We start from the raw sequence: 17,612 nt of genomic DNA on the forward strand, positions 1-17,612 counted from the left end.
GCAAGCTCAAGGCCCTGGGTTCGGTCTCCAGCTCCGAAAAAAAAAAAAAGATAGGAAGACTTTAGGTAATGTGTCCTGGGCCATGACACTTAATGTGCCTCAGTCATGTGACAACGTCCAGCTCCAGGGCCCCAATCCAACTCTGAATATTTGTTTGTTTATTTGGTTTGATTTGTCAATCTACCTTTATAAAATGGCAAACTGAATACCAATTCTCCTTTAGAGAAAAAAATCCAATTCATATTTTGGTCCCAAAACAAACAAAGCAGGGTATGGAGAGAGAGGCAGCTGGAAGTTCCAGGTCAGCCTGGGCTACACACACACACACACACACACACACACACACACACACACACACTCCAAAAACCTGTCTCAGAAAAAAACAGACAGACAGACAAAAACAAACCCAACAAGTAAACACCCATCAAAATGATGGCTATTATGTCAGCAGATGGCTTTTCTGCCTTCTGGTCAGTCTTTAAAGCAAACCCATATATTCAGGATGCTGATTGTTTGGGGGAGGGTGCAGGGTGGAAGGGGTTAAACCTTAAATCTCAAAAGTGATACCTGTTGACAACCACAGAACGCTGAGGCAGAAGAAACTGTAAACCAGGTACAGGCTTCTCGGCGGCTTCACTGATATCTGCCAACAATATCCTGGCAAAACCCAGGAAGCGGTACTTGGCTTGACTCCCAGTCTCTTCTCCATGGCCTTCCAGAGAGGCGGAACCAGTACACTAGAAAGACAGAAAGAGAAATTATATGCCAAACAATTAATAATTGATTCCTGGAAATGTGGAATGCTAGAAAAATGTGACAGATCAGGAGAAAGAGAAATTTCAAGTGTGTCTTTCAACGTTCATCCCTGCCAGCAAATTTTCAGCCTGAGCTTCGGCAGAGCCTATAATTATCAGGGTAACAACAGAGCAAGGATATATAAAGTGAATCTGCTGTTAAAGTGATTTTATATCCCATTGTTGTCTAATCCGACATCTGTGTGAGAATGGGAAAGAGCACCAACCTGAGAAAGTAGCTCTGATTTTCCACTTCAGCGTCTACTAACCGCTCTGTGATTTTGACCAAAGTACTTCGTTATCTAAGAGAGGTTGGACTTCCTCTGACTAATCCTGATTATGCTGCCCAGTCTTGCTCTTCCAAGGTGAGTCTCTTGAGGCACAGCAGCACCATGTCATCTTACAAATCTACCCAGTACACACTTTTACACTATCTGCCTGTCCAAGTCGTTTGCAATTCCTGTCTTAAGGTCTCCTATACTTCTCCCCATATGTTTAACTTAGCACTGTGCTGGCTACTCTGTAATCTGGTGGCTGTAGTATATGGAGGGGAGAGGAAAGAGGAGAATGACACTGATTTTCCAGAGCTTTCTTCCCTCTCACATAATTCTTGACAACACAAGTTGATAGGGTTCTGAAGAAATAATTCAAAGATCTGTTGACTAGGCATAGTGTCCCATAGCTGAAGTCCTAGCTATGTGGAAGGTTATAGAATTGTTTAAATCCAGGACTCCGAGGTTAGCCTAGAGAATATGATGAGACACTGTCTCAAAAAAAATTGGGGTTGGGGATTTAGCTCAGTGGTAGTGCGCTTGCCTAGCAAGCACAAGGCCCTGGGTTCGGTCCCCAGCTCCGGAAAAAAAAAGAAAAAAAGAAAAAAAGAAAAAAAGAAAAAAAGAAAAAAATTAAGTTTTGTGCCAGCACTGGTGGTAAATAACTCTAATCCCAGCATTGGGTAGGGGTGGGTGGGAGTGAGGGTGGAGATTGGGGGTGAGGGCTGGCAGATCTCTGTGAGTTTGAGGCCCATCCAGTCTACACAGCAAATTCCAGGATAGCCAAGGCTACAGAAAAGCACTGCCTCAAAGAAACAAACAAACAAAAATTTAAAAATTTTCTGTCCTGAGGTTGGGGGATTTAGCTCAGTGGTAGAGCGCTTGCCTAGAAAGCGCAAAGCCCTGGGTTCCATCCTCAGCTCCGGAAAAAAAAAATTCTGTCCTAAATATGAAGTTATGAAGCTGACACTCACATCTGGTAAACAGCACGGGTTAGCAACTCTAACCCTCACTTCCAGTCAGCAAGACCAACATTATCTGGAATGGATTTCAATGCCGATGCCAAGAAGGAAGAGACACAACCATACCACTCCAAATTGAGGTAATGCCTTTCCCTGAGCCACGGGCACCAGAAGGACTTTTATCTCTCTCATCTCTCTCATTCTCTTCTACCCATTCCTATCTAGTTTTCCTGTAATTGTACGACACAGGACGGAGGGGAGGGAAAAAAGGCGTATGTAGCCAAAGAAGCTATACTCAGAAACTTCTCTAGCCTCCCAGGATGGAGTGGAGAGCAAGCGTGTGCTCGTGAGTGTGTGCGTGGATCTTCCCCAACATTTCTGCCTACCACAAAGGGATTTAAAACTAAAGGTGACTTAACACCTGTCATCAATATCCTGGCAGGTAGGTGGGGAAAAGCAAAAAAGAAATAAAAAGGCTTTGAAAACAGGAGGAATAAACACCATTGGACTTGCAAGCTGGTTACAAGTGCCTGGGAGAGACAGAGGTAATTTCATTTGCACTCCGGGCTGCTTATTCAGCTGAAACCTATAATTGCCTCTGGGCACAAAACACTGCTAGGGTCCAGTTAAAAGCTTGCTGACCAGAGGCAGGAACAACAAAAACACTGCTAAGATCCAAAATGTTTGTTATCAAATCAAAGGGTAGCAACCCAGGGAGAGAACACACACCCCCACAATACTTGACAAATGAAAATCTAGAAAGGCTCCCAGTAGTGCTGGCATTTAGGGCGTTACAAGTACACCCGAAATAAAAGCACTCTGTCGCAGCAGCTGTTCAGACAGAGCAGGGGGTAATGTTTACTTAATACTTCAGGTTGATGGGGAATGTATCATAGTTCAGTCTGTCAGCTACATACGTGGAACTCCATTTATGTACACAGCGATAAGATATGTTTGAATAACGACAGAGCCCGTCTATTCAGCGGGTGTGAGTAATCAAGAATAAAGCTTTTTAAGAAGGAGGGGAAAAAGTCCTAGATGTTTGAAAAAGTTACAGAACAGACTGCCATGAATAGCTTTGCTTATATTTGCAGACACTGTTTTCCAAATAGCTGAAAAAATGAACAGATTGTTCTAAGAGGACGTCTTTCCAATTTGTTCCTAGTTTCCAGTCTGTTAATCACAAGATAGCACAAGGAGAGTCAGCTAATGCGCTTTAACAACTTCTATTGTCGGTTGGGCACAACCACCGTGAGGTGAGACCAGGCAAAGCATTCCTGGAACCCCGCCTGAGGTCTTCTACTTTGACTTCCTTCACTTCGCTTTTGTGCTCACTGCAGCCACTGCAGGACCCTGGGGCAAAATCGTCAAAATTCTCGAGGAGAGTTTTCGCCAACGAGCCCAGCCCCGCCCCCTTTATTCTGTATCAACTTTTTTTTTTCTTTTTATCTCGATGGGAAGATCATCAAACACCAGAGACAGCAATTCGGACGAGGCTGCAGAGGTCGAGAGTTATCAGAAGGACCGCAGTGCCTGGAGCCTGGTCTGCCAGTCTGTCAGGGAATAGACAGAACTGCCTGACCAGGCCTGAGCCCCAAAGCAGGGGTTCAGCTTGGGACTCTGGCACCTGCAAGGCTAGAAGCAGCTGACTTGTCCTGTCCCAGCCAGGAGCGCCACCTCCGGGTCCCAACGCCGGGCCAGCGTACCCCGAGGCATAGCCCGTCCCGCCTCTGCCCCTCCCCTAAGCTCATGGTCCTCGGCCTGGCAGCCAGCCGCCCCGGCCACCTACCGGGGCTCAGGGCCACATAGAGGGGTGCCGGCTCTCGGCGGCCTCCGCCTCCTCCCGATCCATGGGCTCGGGAGGCCCCCAACCTTCTCTCCCCTCACGCAGAGGAGGAAGAGAAAGAAGGAAGTGCTGGCTCCCCACCCGGACAGCTCCCTCTTGCCTCAGCCTCCCTGGACAGCGACCGCGGCCGGAAACGCCGCCTCCTCCCACCTCCCAGGCCTTAACCCGGAAACACACCCTTCATGCTGAGCCAGTCCTCCTGCCCCCACCCTCCGGAAGCGCAATTCCAGCCGCGAGCCCAGGGTGGGAGGAGGGGCCGCGCTGAGAGAACTACGCACAAGCGAGGATGTCCAAGCCCTCAGCCTTTTGCTGCGAGCCCTCGTGGGGCGGCCTGCACCTTTCCTCCTTTGCACGAGCACCCAGGCCCCAGACTCGGGCAATGCCCACAAGCAAGATGGCCGCACCGGAGGCACCTCCCTACTGCTTAGCGCCCTGCTGTGCCATTGGTCAGAGTGCGGAGTGAGGCCAGCGCCGATTGGTCGAGAGCGATGCGGGGGTGGGGGTGGAGCTGTAGCAGCCTGGAGCCAAGAGTGGGCTACGCGGCGTGAGCAGCAGCCCCAAGCTCCCGGAGCAACGCGCCCGGAGAAAGACTTCGCCGCTCGGGGCCGCAGCCTGGTGAGCTCAGCCCCCTTCAAGCCCTCCCCTGCATCTCAGCCGGAGCCTCTCCGAACCGGCGCTGATCGATGCTGAGACTCCCCAGGGACCCTATCGCGACTCCATCGTGCCATATCTCGACATCACCGTACCCTGTCGAGACTCCATTTTGTCACAACCCCTTTCAATATTTATCTATCTATATATTTTTTTTAAATTTGCCCTATCATATTTGGGGGCTGTCCCCTTCATGTCGTGATTTCGCTGTGATCTCTCCGTGACATCACCGCGCCATCGTGAAGTGTGATCTCATCGCTGCCCTGTCGTTCGACTTCATCAATGTCGTGTTGTGACCTGGCTGCGGCGGGACAGGTGGTGACCGCCAGGATCCCTTCTCCCCTTCTCATCTCTCCATCACTGCAGCCCCGCTTCGATTATCCGGCTTCTGGATTCTGTTATCCTGAGAGCCATCCGACCCCTCCTTCCTTCTCCAGCCAGTGCCGGCACCCACAGGCTGTTAGCGGGACGGGCAGGGAGAGTACAGGGAGCACAAGGGGTTAATGCTGCTGCTGCTGCTGCAGTAGCAGCAGCACCAGTTGCAGCTCCTGCTCCTGCAGCCTCTGCAGCCTCTGCCCGAGGGAGGGAAAGAAGAGAAGGCAAGGAGGCTGCGGGGGCGATTAAGAGCCCTGGCTGGAGGGGTGGGTCCGCAGGGGAGTCTTCAAAGCCTTCTCTGGAGAGCTTGCCTTCTCACTCCTGCTGAAGCCAGTCTACTTTCTCTGAAGAAGGGAGGGGAAAGGAACCCTAGAATGCCCTTTTCTTCCTTGTCAGCGTGAGTCCGGATAATCGAACTTCACCCGTGTATGTCTTCATTCCTCCCTGTCTGTCCTCACCACTCACTCCTCGTGTGCCTCCTGGAGAGAGATAAAACCCGGTCGGTATCTGGTGCCAGGGGCTGCTGAGCAGTTGGGCCAGCTTCTTCCCACTTCTAGACTGGTGAGGAAAGCTGTCTAGCTGAGCAGCAGCATGCATGGTCCTCATATCCCACTTTTCTGGAGGTGACCTTGGACCAGGGTCCCTTCTTCATCCTAAAGAATTTGCAGGTCCAGCCTCTTAAAGGGGCTCCCCCAAGGGAGGTCAGTCATGAGGAAGCCACCCTTCCAAATCCACCCTCCCCTCCCTCTGTGCTAATCCCTCCCTACATCCTCCACTTCCACCCCCGCCCCCGCCCCTCCTCTGCAGAGGGATGCTCAGTCCCTCTTGTGTTCACAGTTGGGCAAGGCGGGCATCATGGCCTCGGATTGTGAGCCAGCTCTGAACCAGGCAGAGAGCCGAAACCCCACCCTGGAGCGCTACCTGGGAGCCCTCCGTGAGGCCAAGAATGACAGCGAGCAGTTTGCAGCCCTGCTGCTAGTAAGGACCTGGAAGGTGGGAGGGTTGGACAGGAGGGCCCCCAAAGAATGGGGTCAGCAAGTCCTCAGGGAGATCTAAGTGGTATTGGCAACCCGGAGGCACCAAAAAAAAAAAAAAAAAGGCCCAAGACCTCCACCTTTATACTCTGCTCCCTTGGGAATGGGGGAAGGGGAGAAGAGAGGTGAATAAGGCAGTGGCATGGGACCACGGAGGAGGCTGCCTGGATTTGCTTTTTGGGGCGTCCCAGAGCAGATGGGAGCTGACTCATAGGGTAGCAGCAGCAGGTTGTAACTAGTGCAGAGTACTTGTGGGCTGGGGTAGCTTTTTCTTCGACCTGCGAGAGTAACAGGATTGGGAGTAACTAGAGAGAGGCTCTGAGAGGTGACCGGAGAGTCAGTAGGTTTGTTAAAAGTAAAGGTCTCAGTCTGCTAGAGGAACCCAAGCTGGGGACAGCCGAGCGGGAGCTGCAGTGCTTGGGTTGGGGGGGGATGAGTTGGTGTGTGGGGGGTGAAGGGAGGAGGGAGTGCAGCAGTTGCTTGTTTGCCATGGCAACAGGGAGAAGGCTCTGGAGTCAAGGGCTCACACTGCAGCAGAGGAGGTGTTTAGGTGAAATGGAAGGGGAAATGTTTTGACATGCGGAGCAGGGAGACACAGGAGCCATTTCCCGTGAGAAGGTGGCGGAAATGGATCAGAGACTCCTCTGGAGACAAGAACTCAGGGAAGGACCCTGGATCCTTAGCGGATTTTAAACACTGAGTTCTAAAGCCCCCTGCATCCCAGGTCATGGGCATATGGATTAATGAATTAGACACCAGGAGGCACTCCTCACTGGCCAGGTGATTGTTCCCAGATAAGTGGTTAAGGGCCACTGGACAGCCTCCTTTCCACAAGACAATCATAGATGACAGGGATCCCAGAGGTCACACATGTCTGTCTCCAAGGAGAGAGGAGGAGCTGGATGAAATGACCCCAGAATGAATCCCATTGCATAACCCACTCCTGCCAGCCCGCAGTGCCCAGGGAACAGAGTAGGGAGAGTGTTTGCTACATTTCTTTTCATTCTGCTGATAGCGTATTGCCTCCCCACCCCCCAATAGGTAACCAAGGCAGTCAAAGCAGGTGACATTGACGCCAAAACCCGACGTAGGATCTTTGACGCTGTTGGGTTCACCTTTCCCAACCGACTCCTGACTACTAAGGAGGCCCCTGATGGCTGCCCTGACCACGTTCTTCGGGCCCTGGGCGTGGCCCTGCTGGCCTGTTTCTGCAGCGACCCTGAACTAGCCAGCCATCCCCAGGTCCTGAACAAGATCCCCATCCTTTGCACATTCCTGACAGCCCGGGGGGATCCTGATGATGCTGCCCGCCGCTCCATGATTGATGACACCTACCAGTGCCTGACAGCTGTTGCAGGCACACCCCGAGGGCCCCGACACCTCATTGCTGGTGGCACAGTGTCTGCCCTGTGCCAGGCATACCTGGGGCATGGCTATGGCTTTGACCAGGCCCTGGCACTCCTGGTGGGGCTGCTGGCTGCTGCAGAGACACAGTGCTGGAAGGAGGCGGAGCCCGACCTGCTGGCTGTGTTGCGAGGCCTCAGCGAGGATTTCCAAAGAGCCGAAGATGCCAGCAAGTTTGAGCTCTGCCAGCTGCTGCCCCTTTTCCTGCCCCCAACAACTGTGCCCCCTGAATGCCACCGGGATCTGCAGGCTGGGCTGGCACGCATCCTAGGAAGCAAGTTGAGCTCCTGGCAGCGCAATCCTGCACTGAAGCTGGCAGCCCGCCTGGCTCATGCCTGCGGCTCCGACTGGATCCCAGTGGGCAGCTCTGGAAGCAAGTTTCTGGCCCTACTGGTGAATCTGGCCTGCGTGGAGGTGCGACTGGCTCTCGAGGAGACTGGCACAGAGGTGAAAGAAGACGTGGTAACCGCCTGCTATGCCCTTATGGAGTTGGGGATCCAGGAGTGTACCCGCTGTGAGCAGTCCCTGCTGAAGGAGCCACAGAAAGTTCAGCTCGTGAGCATCATGAAAGAAGCCATTGGAGCTGTCATTCACTACCTGCTGCAGGTAAGGAGCCACTGACCTGCGGAGGAAGGGGTGTAATAGGGAAATAGCATAGCTGCACGAACATGCTGGCTGGTACTGTAGCAAGCACTTTAGGGAGTAGTGTGTGGCCGAGCCTCCTTCCCTCTCCCTCCCTGCCGTGGGCCTCCACACAAGCACCATACCACACACCATATGTGCACTCTGATCACAGCACACACACACAACACAGTAACCTCCCACTCACATATACTCTCCAGTACACACACTCTACACATCACACACCAAGTCGAGGCCGACTGCTCCACTCACTTTAAAGCATTGTCTCACATATAAACCTGTCTATGTATTTCCATGTCTTCCATGTAAACACAAGGATGCAGGAGGAAGGTGGGGGCAGGGAGTGGCCTGGTTCTCGCCTCTAGAGTTTTGGCTAAATCTGTTCTCCCCCACCATCCCCTTTACTCTGTGTATTTGCAAGGCCGCCTCTTCTGTTCTGGTAGGAGTCAGGCATGATTGTTCTTTTTAATGACCTGCTTCAGCCACTGGGCTTACCAGCCTTATGTCTAATAAGTCATGCTAAGCTCTGATATTATTTTCTGATTTAACCCATATGTGGGTGACCTCTCACTACTCCATGGCAAGTCTTTTCCCTTCCCTGCCTCAATTCAGAGCCTCTCTAAAGAAATGTTAAGTTTCCCCTGGTTCCCCAGCTACCTTAGAGGTAAAGAATTAGGGATGTGGGACTTGAGTCTTGAAGCATTAGGTATGCTGTCTGAGACCCACTTGATTCAGTTGTCCACACTGAGGTCCTACTTAGCCCCTGTGGAATGAGTCTCTCCCATGTGTTAGGTTTTGGGTAGAAGCAGGCTGGTTGCCCCCGCCCCCTTAAGTTATGTTTATCTATTTCTTAAACGTGGAGGGACAACGCATGCATGCCCCGGTACATGTGTGGAGCTTGGAAAACTAGTCAGTTCTTTGTGTTCACCCTGTGATTCACAGGAACCAAATGAGGTGGTAAAGTCCCCACTGAGCCATCCCACTGGCCCTCGGGGTCCATGTGTCATGGCCACACAGGCCAGGATTTCCCTCTAGTTGTATTATTGGCAGGCAGAGGAGGGTACCTGGTTCCACTCTGTCTCACTGGGGTCTTGTGACAACAGGTGGGTCCAGAGAAGCAGAAAGAGCCCTTTGTGTTTGCCTCTGTACGGATCCTGGGTGCCTGGCTGGCGGAGGAGACCTCATCCCTGCGTAAGGAGGTGTGCCAACTGCTGCCCTTCCTTGTCCGATATGCCAAGACACTCTATGAGGAGGCTGAGGAGGCCAGTGACATTTCGCAGCAGGTGGCTAACTTGGCCATCTCTCCCACTACACCAGGGCCCGCTTGGCCAGGGGATGCTCTCCGGTGAGTTTATGGTTATGGGTTGTCCGGCCAGACCATTCCAAAGAAAAGGGTCTCCAGGATTGGTGGCACATGCCTGTAATTGCCGCAGTTAGGAGGCGGGGGCAGGAAATCTGAGAGTTCAAGACCTGTTTGGAAAGAAAAGGGTCCGATAAGGATGCCCTTTCTCCTAGCCTGGGCTCCCTGTTGTCCTGAGTGTTCCCTCAGTGTCATATTTTATTTATTTGCTTTGGGGGTTTCTTCCCACAGAGCTCCTGAACTGTCACATACCACTTGCCATCTCCTTTTTTTTTTTTTTTTTTTTTTAAACAGGGTCTCATCATGTAGCCTTGGCTGGCCTGGGACTTCCTATGTAGACCAGGCTGGTCTGAGCTCAACCTCACAGAGAGCTGCTGCCTCTGCCTCCAAAGTGCTGCAGCTAACACATGCACCCCATGCCTGGGTGATCCCCAGATTTTTATTAGAAACACAACGTAGGTTTACTGAACATCTGCTACAAGGCAAGGTATTTCGCCGTATACTTTTCTAGAACAATTTCATCTGGTCCACATTGCAAATCTCATGATTTATAGAAATTTCATCCACACTTAAAATACACTGAGCTTGCTGGCTTACCCCTTTAATATCGGCACTTGGGAGGCTGAGGCAGAGTTGCTGTGAGTGTGAAGTCACTCTGGGCTGCAGAGGCAGGGGAAGACCGTGCCTCAGAAATAATTTAAAAAACAAAATGGCAGAAGTGAGCTCAGAAGGTGGGAAGTACACAGGCCACAGTCAGACTGTGGGGCGGAGGCCCCTGAACGGGGCCTGTGCACCCCCGATGCCTGAGCTTTCTCAGCACCACTTTGAAAGTGGGAGTGAGTCCACCTCCCCTGACTTCTATGTTCTTTTTTAGTCAGGGTGCTCTGCCCTTATGTCTCCCACCTCACGTTCCTCTGTCTCCACGTGCTCAGGCTCCTCCTTCCCGGCTGGTGCCACCTGACAGTTGAAGATGGTCCCCGGGAGATTTTGATCAAGGAAGGAGCCCCCTCACTTCTGTGCAAGTACTTCCTGCAGCAGTGGGAACTCACATCCCCTGGCCATGATACCTCAGTGCTGCCAGACAGCGTGGAGATCGGCCTACAGACCTGTTGCCACATCTTCCTCAACCTGGTGGTCACCGCTCCCGGGCTGATCAAGTGAGGGGCTTGGGAGAGGCTGGGAGGAGATCCCGGGAAGCAGAGGGAGCTTCCTGGCACCCATTCTCAACCTCCAACCTAGCGCCCTGAATCTGTAGGCTTCCCTGAGTGTTAGCGGAAGCGGGCTTCAGAACAAACAAAGCCAGTGCCACTTGAGGGTTTGTTGGAGCAGACCCCCAGGTATCCCAGGGGGATACCAGCCGTCACCCAGCTCAGCTCCTTGGCATCTTACCAACCCAGATGGCAGGGTTGAAAGTCAGCAGTTAACACTTCACCCTGCCACACGAAGTCCTGCCAAGCCCTGGTAGAGCTAGAAACCTCAGATGCCAGGTTTCCCAAAGGGCTTGGTGTGGAGTCTACTAACCCTCTGCCTGCCCCATCCTCTGCTCCCTCCCTCCCCAGGCGCGACGCCTGCTTCACGTCCCTTATGAACACCCTGATGACGTCACTGCCCTCACTAGTGCAGCAACAAGGAAGACTGCTTCTAGCTGCCAACGTGGCCACCTTGGGCCTCCTAATGGCCCGGCTCCTTAGCACCTCTCCAGGTAAGCCTCAGGGACAGAATACCTGAGTGGACTCGCAGTGTTCAGCATGTCAGCCTCCACTTTCAGAAAAGGGTGTAGCAGAATTTTCCCATGGAGAGGCAATTTCTACAGTATTTCTCCATCCTCCACCCCCACCCTTCTCCCCAACATGATTAACATTCTCTTCCTTTTAAAGACTTTTAAGGCAAGGCCTGGTGGGAGTTTAGTACAGACCTGTTCAGAGACACAAGCACAGGCACCTGGACTCCCTGGCAGCCTGGGAACTCTGAAACCCCCATTTTCAAGGTGGAGCTGTCCCCCATCCAGGCCCTGAGTCACAAACCCAGTGGGCTGCGTTGAGGTTTTTACCACTTAGCACCCCACCCCACTCTGTGACACACATCGGTGCTACTCTCTGTGCACAACTTCTCCCTGCTCTACCTCTCTCTGGCTATGTGCAGGGGGCAGGGCGTCCCCTCCAGCCCCTGACAGCCCTCATTGTCTCCCACTTTGACCGTGGGTGTCTGCTTGGGTCCCTCTGTCCCCGCCTGTTCCCTGTGCCCCATCTGTCAGGTTGTAGGAACTAAGCAGATGCCTGGGAACAGGGTGTAATGTGCCCATACCCTCAGCTGCCTGTTTTCTGTGTGGGGATCCCAGCAGGGTACCCTGCCTCGGAAGGGGAACATTGCTCTGAACTAGGAACTCCTTGCACTTAGCCCCCAAGGAGAGTCACCATGCTGTGGATCCAATGCAGTTCACTTACAAATGCTACCATGTTAGGTGAACAGCTTCCTAAAAGTCCGCAGAGGGGCTCCTGAACCCCTGAAGGACAGGTGTGGGCCAGAGTTGTATTACTGTTCATGGTCTCCTTTGGCGCCCCCTTCTGGCCAGAAATCAAATCAGCTCATAGCCTGGTGAAGGGCTCTGGGCCACCAGCTAGCTGCCTAGGGCCCCTGCTGTGAAAACCCAGAGGAAGGTCCTTTTTTGTATATGACAGAGACTTACTCCTACCTCTTATGCATGTAGACGTCTTGATGATGGAGCATACCTGGATTATTTAATTCTCATGACAAATTGCTAAGATTGACCTGCTACGGGCTCCATCTTAATGAAGAAACTGAAATCCCAGAAAGTTTAAACACCCATTGTCACGCTAAGTGTCGGGTAGGCTTTGAACCTAGGCAGTCCGAATGCAGGTGGTGCTTCTGTTCTCTGAGTATGTCCACAGGAGGGATGGGAGGCCCTAGTCCAGTGCTTGGCCTGTCTGATTTATGCCGGTACGTTCTCCTCTGTTCCTTTCAGCTCTCCAAGGAACTCCAGCCTCCCGAGGTTTCTTCGCAGCCGCCATCCTCTTTCTGTCACAGTCCCATGTGGCACGGGCCACCCCTGGCTCTGACCAGGCGGTGTTGGCCCTGTCCCCTGACTATGAGGGCATCTGGGCCGACTTGCAAGAGCTCTGGTTCTTGGGCATGCAGGCCTTCACAGGTTGTGTCCCTCTGTTGCCCTGGCTGGCCCCTGCCGCCCTGCGCTCCCGCTGGCCACAGGAGCTGCTACAACTGCTAGGTAGTGTGAGCCCCAACTCTGTCAAGCCCGAGATGGTGGCTGCCTACCAGGGCGTGCTCGTGGAATTGGCGCGGGCAAACCGGCTATGCCGGGAGGCCATGAGGCTGCAGGCGGGTGAAGAAACAGCCAGCCATTACCGCATGGCTGCCTTGGAGCAGTGCCTGTCAGAGCCCTGAGGGGCATCCAATGGGTATAGACCCAGGGGCGGGCAGCGAGGGAAGGAGGGAGGAGGCATCTTCCCTGAAGCCCCCAAACTGGACCCCTTCTTCAGACCCCCACAAACACCCCAGCTTTCTGGCTTTTCTGAGGGCTAGGGCGTGATGCCCACCTCTCAAGTATAAGAAACTGCATCCTGCCCCCAGCCCCCTTGGGGCAGGGATTGGCTTGGAACAGAGGTTGGCCCCGCCAGGCCGGGGAAGGTTGGAGAAGTCCCCAGGAAGAGGGCAACTAAGTGTCATTATACCCAGCGTCTGGCTCCCTGACAGGAGGGAGGTCCCAGGGTAGGAGCGGGCTGGCAGGCGCAGACTGCCTCAGCCCATGTGCCCTGCCGGCCAGGGCGTGGCCTCCCCAAGGCTGTGGTGCCCCTTCTGGCTCCCCCAGGCCAGGTCCGCGCCCTTTAAATTGGCCGTTTGGCTTTTGCCTTCGGTCCTTTTGGACAGAGAGCAGGCTCAGGCCATTGACATCACAGTTCTTCCTTTCAACTCTAGTGACCCGGGGTCCGAGTTGCCCCTATGCTTCCAGGGCAATTTGGAGCAGACAGACCAGTGGGGGGCGGGGAACCTCCTTCCACCTGCGCTTCCTTGAGGGGACCTGAGTGCCCTTGGTCCCAGGTCTCTTGAGCTTTTGTGTCATGTTGCAGCAGAGTGAAGATGGGGGTTGGGGGTTATTTATTTTGCTTGTCCTTATCTCTGCTTGGACACCTGAGCATCAGATCCCTGTGCCCCTGGTGCCATCTGGCCTGGCTGGAGCCAGGAACAGGAGGTCACATCACCCTAGAATCCGCATGTTTTCCCTGTGATTGCACTCCACTGCCACCGTGGTGCCTGGCTTCAGTTCCCCTCCCCCAATCCCTGCTAAGACTCTTCTCTGCAGGGAGACGCGACTGGCGGCTCCAGCAGGAACTACCTTTCTGAACCCGTGGAGACCCGCATACACCTGACCCCTTGCTTCCGCCCCTCCCCCTCAGTGCGTTCTGTGATCGCCAAGTTCAAAGCTGTGCACATGTGGACACTCAATAAATGTTTATTGGTGATGAGAAGCCTCCTTTGTGGTCTGCCCTGCACCTCCTCTGTGTCTTTCTGGCTCTTAACATGCTGCTCAATACTATCAGCTGGGCGAGCATCCTTCTAAATAGTAACGGATGTTCTCACTCACCTCCCCCAGGAGCTAGTTCTACATGCAGGGAAGTTTTAGATACACCCTGCCCTAGTACAGCAGGTTCATAAACCCAAATGTTGATATGGCTGGGCCTGGTGGGACACTCAGAAGGACTGCTTGTCTCCTTACAGCAACTTGTTTACAGGGTCATTGCAACACCCTCCAATTAAAACAAAAAGATTGTCATGGGGTGTGTGATTAGGGGTGGGGGACATGTGCTGCAGCACTCATGAAGGTTTGAGGACAACGTGGAGTTAGTTCTTGCCACTGTTGTGGGTTCTGGGGATAGAGCTCGTCAGCATGTTTATGTGGTAAGTATCTTTGCCCACGGAGCCAGCCCACAGGCCATGTTCCAACTTCTAAAGGGATCGGAAATCCTAAGTTTTATAAGGAAGCCAACTCAAACATTAAAAACTATTTTTGATTAAGTCATTGTTGGCTTAACAAAACCCAGAAAGCCAAGTGTGGCTCTCAGGCTACCAGCTGTGGACCTGGGTTTTCATGCTCCATCTAGGCCCCCAAGCCGGTAGGAAATCATCTACTGAGTGTATCCTGTAGCTCGCCCCACCCACGGTTGGCTATGCAAAGCAAGCATATTCATTTGAAAACGTGAGAAGACAAACTAACCTGTATCAATCACCAAGCAGCTTAATACCCAGTAGACGGTGTGACCTAAAGGTATTAGCAGTGACTTCTATGGAGGCAAAATGTGCCTGGAATCTCAAGCTCCCCAGCCCCTTGAACAAATCCATGAAACCAAACACTGGCTCTGGGACCTGAGGGTTAGGAGGGGGCTTGCCAGGTGGACAAGCAGAAGAATGGTAGGCGTATAAGGCATGCCATTCCTATACTATGGTCCAGCGGGAGGAAGTGGAGGATGAGGCTGGACCAGGTCATAGTGTGCAATCCCCAGCATTTATTATGATGATTATTATTAATTCATGATCATTTTGAGATAAGGTTTCTCTATGTAGCCTTGGCTGTCCTGGAACTTGTACTGTAGAGTAGGCTAGCCTCAAAACGTAGGAGATCTGCCAAGCTCTGCCTCCTGAATGCCGGGATTAAAGGTGTGCACCACCGCTGCTCTGCTCGATACCCAGCATTTTAAATATGTGATCATACCAAAGAACCAGACTGCAGATTTTGGAGCAGATTAAATAGAATCCAGTTTGCATTTTAGAAAGATGGCTGACTGCAAAGGGAACGTCTGGAGTTGGCTGGGTGTGATGGATGTCTGTTGTAACCCAGCCGGGATACAACTGGAGGTTAGAGCAGAAAGGAGGTTTGGGGGCCAACTTGGGCTTTCTAGCAAATGCAGGGAGACTGGGTGGGGAAGGAAGCAAAGAGGGGAGACTACTGAGGCAGGGGGAGGGAGGGCTCAGACAGTGGGGAAGAAATCAGAACTAAGCCAGGGATGAGGAGAATGAGGGTGGTGTGGGTAGGAGTTAGGAAATGGGACTTAGAAATTAATAAGTGAAAAGGAACAAAGAATGGGGAGCCAGTGATACTCCCGGGTTACTGTGACCCCTGTGTGGACCACTCTGTCATGGCAAACACTGGGAGAGAAACGGGTTTATGAAGGAATTGGTTTGGTGACTGGTTTGTGTTGTTTATGGAACATCTGAGGAGTGATTTCCTCCCCTTAGCCTAGAGCATGGGAAGACGTCTGAGAGGATTACAGATTTGGGAGCTGTCAGATATTCTTCAGAATCATGGGAGGAGTGGCCGATAGTCTGGGGAATCGAGGGAAGGGCCACAAAGCAAATGATTACTGTCCATGGTCCTTGTTGTTGAGCTGCTCTCCTGCATGCCAAGGCCAGCAAAACTCGAAAACACACGGCAGACTGAGACCTGTCCTCTCATGAGCCTCCACGAGAGGGTTCCAGGCTCCAGAGTGAGCAAGGGGCTAAACTGAAACTCCTCGCAAGGCTGTGCTCATTCTTGTCGCGGCGCTTCTGCTGAGCCGGGCAGGGGAGTGTTGGGATGCAGTGGTAAGCTCCAACCACCAGATGGTGCCTCAGCATCTTTTGCAGGATTTCGCTTCATCGAAAACATTTGCAGACAAGACCGTTAGCAAGAGGAATGTGGCTCTCTGTTTCCTTTGGGTTTTTGTTTTGTTTTGTATTAAAGAGGAGAAAATGCGAGCCTTGGAGGAGAATAAGCCAAGAATGCCAATGGAGAGTCCATGTGTATTTGAACATGCATATCTCTACACCAGTAAATGTCCAGTGTATATGTCTGATCAGTGTATCTGTGCCTGGTGTGCACCCCATTTTCCCAGGGGTATCTCTCCCCCTTCCCCATGCCTCCATCCAGGTGCATGTATCAGGAAGAACAGTCCATAAGAAATCACCACCCGCATGCTTTACAATGGGAAGAACCCTTGCCCCTGAAACAGAAGGGCTTAGTTTTCCATAGCTCCACTGATCTCCAAAGAAGAAGTAGATCATAGAGCACATGTCCCTCCCCAGAAGAAATAAGCAAAATTGTTCGTTTGTCTGATGAACTCCTCAGATTGTAACTGGGCCTTATGTGTATCTATGCTAAGTCAAGTTCACATAAGAGCCCTTCCAAAGAGTCCCCTAATAGACTTGGAAAACTGTAACTCTCTTTTTTGGTCCCTTATTTATTTAAAAGGTATTTGGTGGCTGCCTGATACACACCAAGCAAAGCACGAGATACATTTTTGACTTCTTTAGACTTTTTTTTTAAAGATTCACCTATTTTTTTTTAAGATTTATTTATTTATTATATATTAGTACACTGTCGCTGTCTTCAGACTCACCAGAAGAGGGCAACTGATCCCATTACAGATGGTTCTGAGCCACCATGTGGTTGCCGAGATTTGAACTCAGGACCTCTGGAAGAGCAGTCAGTGCTCTTAACCGCTGAGCCATCTCTTCAGCCCTCATTTATTGTTTTATGTGTGGGAGTATTCGGCCAGCACATATGTCTGTGCAGCACAATGCCTGTGGGGGCCAGAAGAGGGCGCCAGACCCACCAGATCCACAGAACTGGAGTTACAGTTCCTGCCATGTGGGTCCTGGGAATGGAACCTGGCTCCTCTGGAAGAGCAAAGGTGCTCTTAGCCTCTGAGCCATCTCTCCATCCCCCTCCTCCCCCTCAAAAAACCTTTAGACTTGTGAAGTGACTCACAGAGGAAAAGGAAAAGTAACCAGGAGCTCTGGAGCACTGGCTAGTCAGCCTCATTCCTGAAGTGGGCCATGGCCGCGGGTCCCAGAAGCACTTTGGGTAGGGAAGGGGCGTGGTCCAGGTAAAAGATGCCAAACAAAGGAGTTGGAAGTGGATCACAAGAAACTCAGGTCACGGGGCTGGAGAGATGGCTCAGCGGTTAAGAGCACCCGACTACTCTTCCAGAGGTCCTGAGTTCAATTCCCAGCACCGACATGGTGGCTCACAACCATCTGTAAGGAGATCTGATGCCCTCTTCTGGTGTATCTGAAGACAGCTACAGTGTACTTATATATAAACAAATCTTTAAAGAAAAAAAAAAAGAAAGAAAAAAAAGAAAGGTCACTCGTTATTGGTTTGTTGCCAGGGCCTGCACAGCACAACCCAGACCACATTAGGAATTATTAAAACAGATTCCTGGACTCAAGTGCAGGGCTGCTGATTCAGGGAGTTTGAGGT

The 17,612-nt window shown here is 52.0% G+C and overlaps 2 protein-coding genes across 5 annotated transcripts in view; one reads left to right on the plus strand and one right to left on the minus strand.

The window, feature by feature from the left end:
* Kiaa0319l (KIAA0319 like) overlaps positions 1 to 4,236 on the minus strand; it is a 92,304-nt gene extending 88,068 nt beyond the window's left edge. Inside the window, exons 1-2 of one of the 2 annotated variants that reach the window (XM_032897757.1) lie at positions 4,153 to 4,236; positions 568 to 737 (exon numbers count right to left, since the gene is read on the minus strand). In XM_032897757.1, the coding sequence (XP_032753648.1) occupies positions 568 to 709 (142 nt within the window). In that variant the 5' untranslated portion in view covers positions 710 to 737; positions 4,153 to 4,236. Of the gene's footprint in view, positions 1 to 567; positions 738 to 3,817; positions 4,019 to 4,152 lie in introns of those variants that run through there. The other variant, XM_032897749.1, reaches the window with a different exon arrangement.
* A 31-nt stretch (positions 4,237 to 4,267) lies between these two features.
* Ncdn (neurochondrin) lies at positions 4,268 to 13,847 on the plus strand. 3 transcript variants are annotated; one of them, XM_032897788.1, is made up of 7 exons: positions 4,268 to 4,489; positions 5,738 to 5,878; positions 6,976 to 7,944; positions 9,084 to 9,325; positions 10,273 to 10,497; positions 10,900 to 11,042; positions 12,324 to 13,842. In XM_032897788.1, the coding sequence occupies exons 2-7, from the start codon at positions 5,756 to 5,758 to the stop codon at positions 12,758 to 12,760; spliced, it is 2,139 nt and encodes a 712-aa protein (XP_032753679.1). In that variant the 5' UTR covers positions 4,268 to 4,489; positions 5,738 to 5,755; the 3' UTR covers positions 12,761 to 13,842. The 3 variants fall into 3 exon arrangements, with proteins under 3 accessions (XP_032753679.1, XP_032753663.1, XP_032753671.1); XM_032897772.1 differs by having other exon boundaries at positions 4,432 to 4,840; positions 12,324 to 13,847; XM_032897780.1 differs by lacking the exon at positions 4,268 to 4,489 and adding an exon at positions 5,129 to 5,297 and having other exon boundaries at positions 12,324 to 13,845.
* Positions 13,848 to 17,612: the final 3,765 nt, after the last annotated feature.

The sequence above is a fragment of the Rattus rattus genome, chromosome 1 (genome assembly GCF_011064425.1).
Source record: "Rattus rattus isolate New Zealand chromosome 1, Rrattus_CSIRO_v1, whole genome shotgun sequence".
Taxonomy (NCBI): Eukaryota; Metazoa; Chordata; class Mammalia; order Rodentia; family Muridae; genus Rattus; species Rattus rattus.

Coding starts and splice junctions, on each gene's coding strand:
- Ncdn (XM_032897772.1), top strand. CDS start 4,808: ATGTCGTGTTGTGACCTGGCTGCGGCGGGACAG. Junction 4,841..5,737: donor ACCTGGCTGCGGCGGGACAG/GTGGTGACCGCC, acceptor TTGTGTTCACAG/TTGGGCAAGGCGGGCATCAT. Junction 11,043..12,323: donor GCTCCTTAGCACCTCTCCAG/GTAAGCCTCAGG, acceptor TGTTCCTTTCAG/CTCTCCAAGGAACTCCAGCC.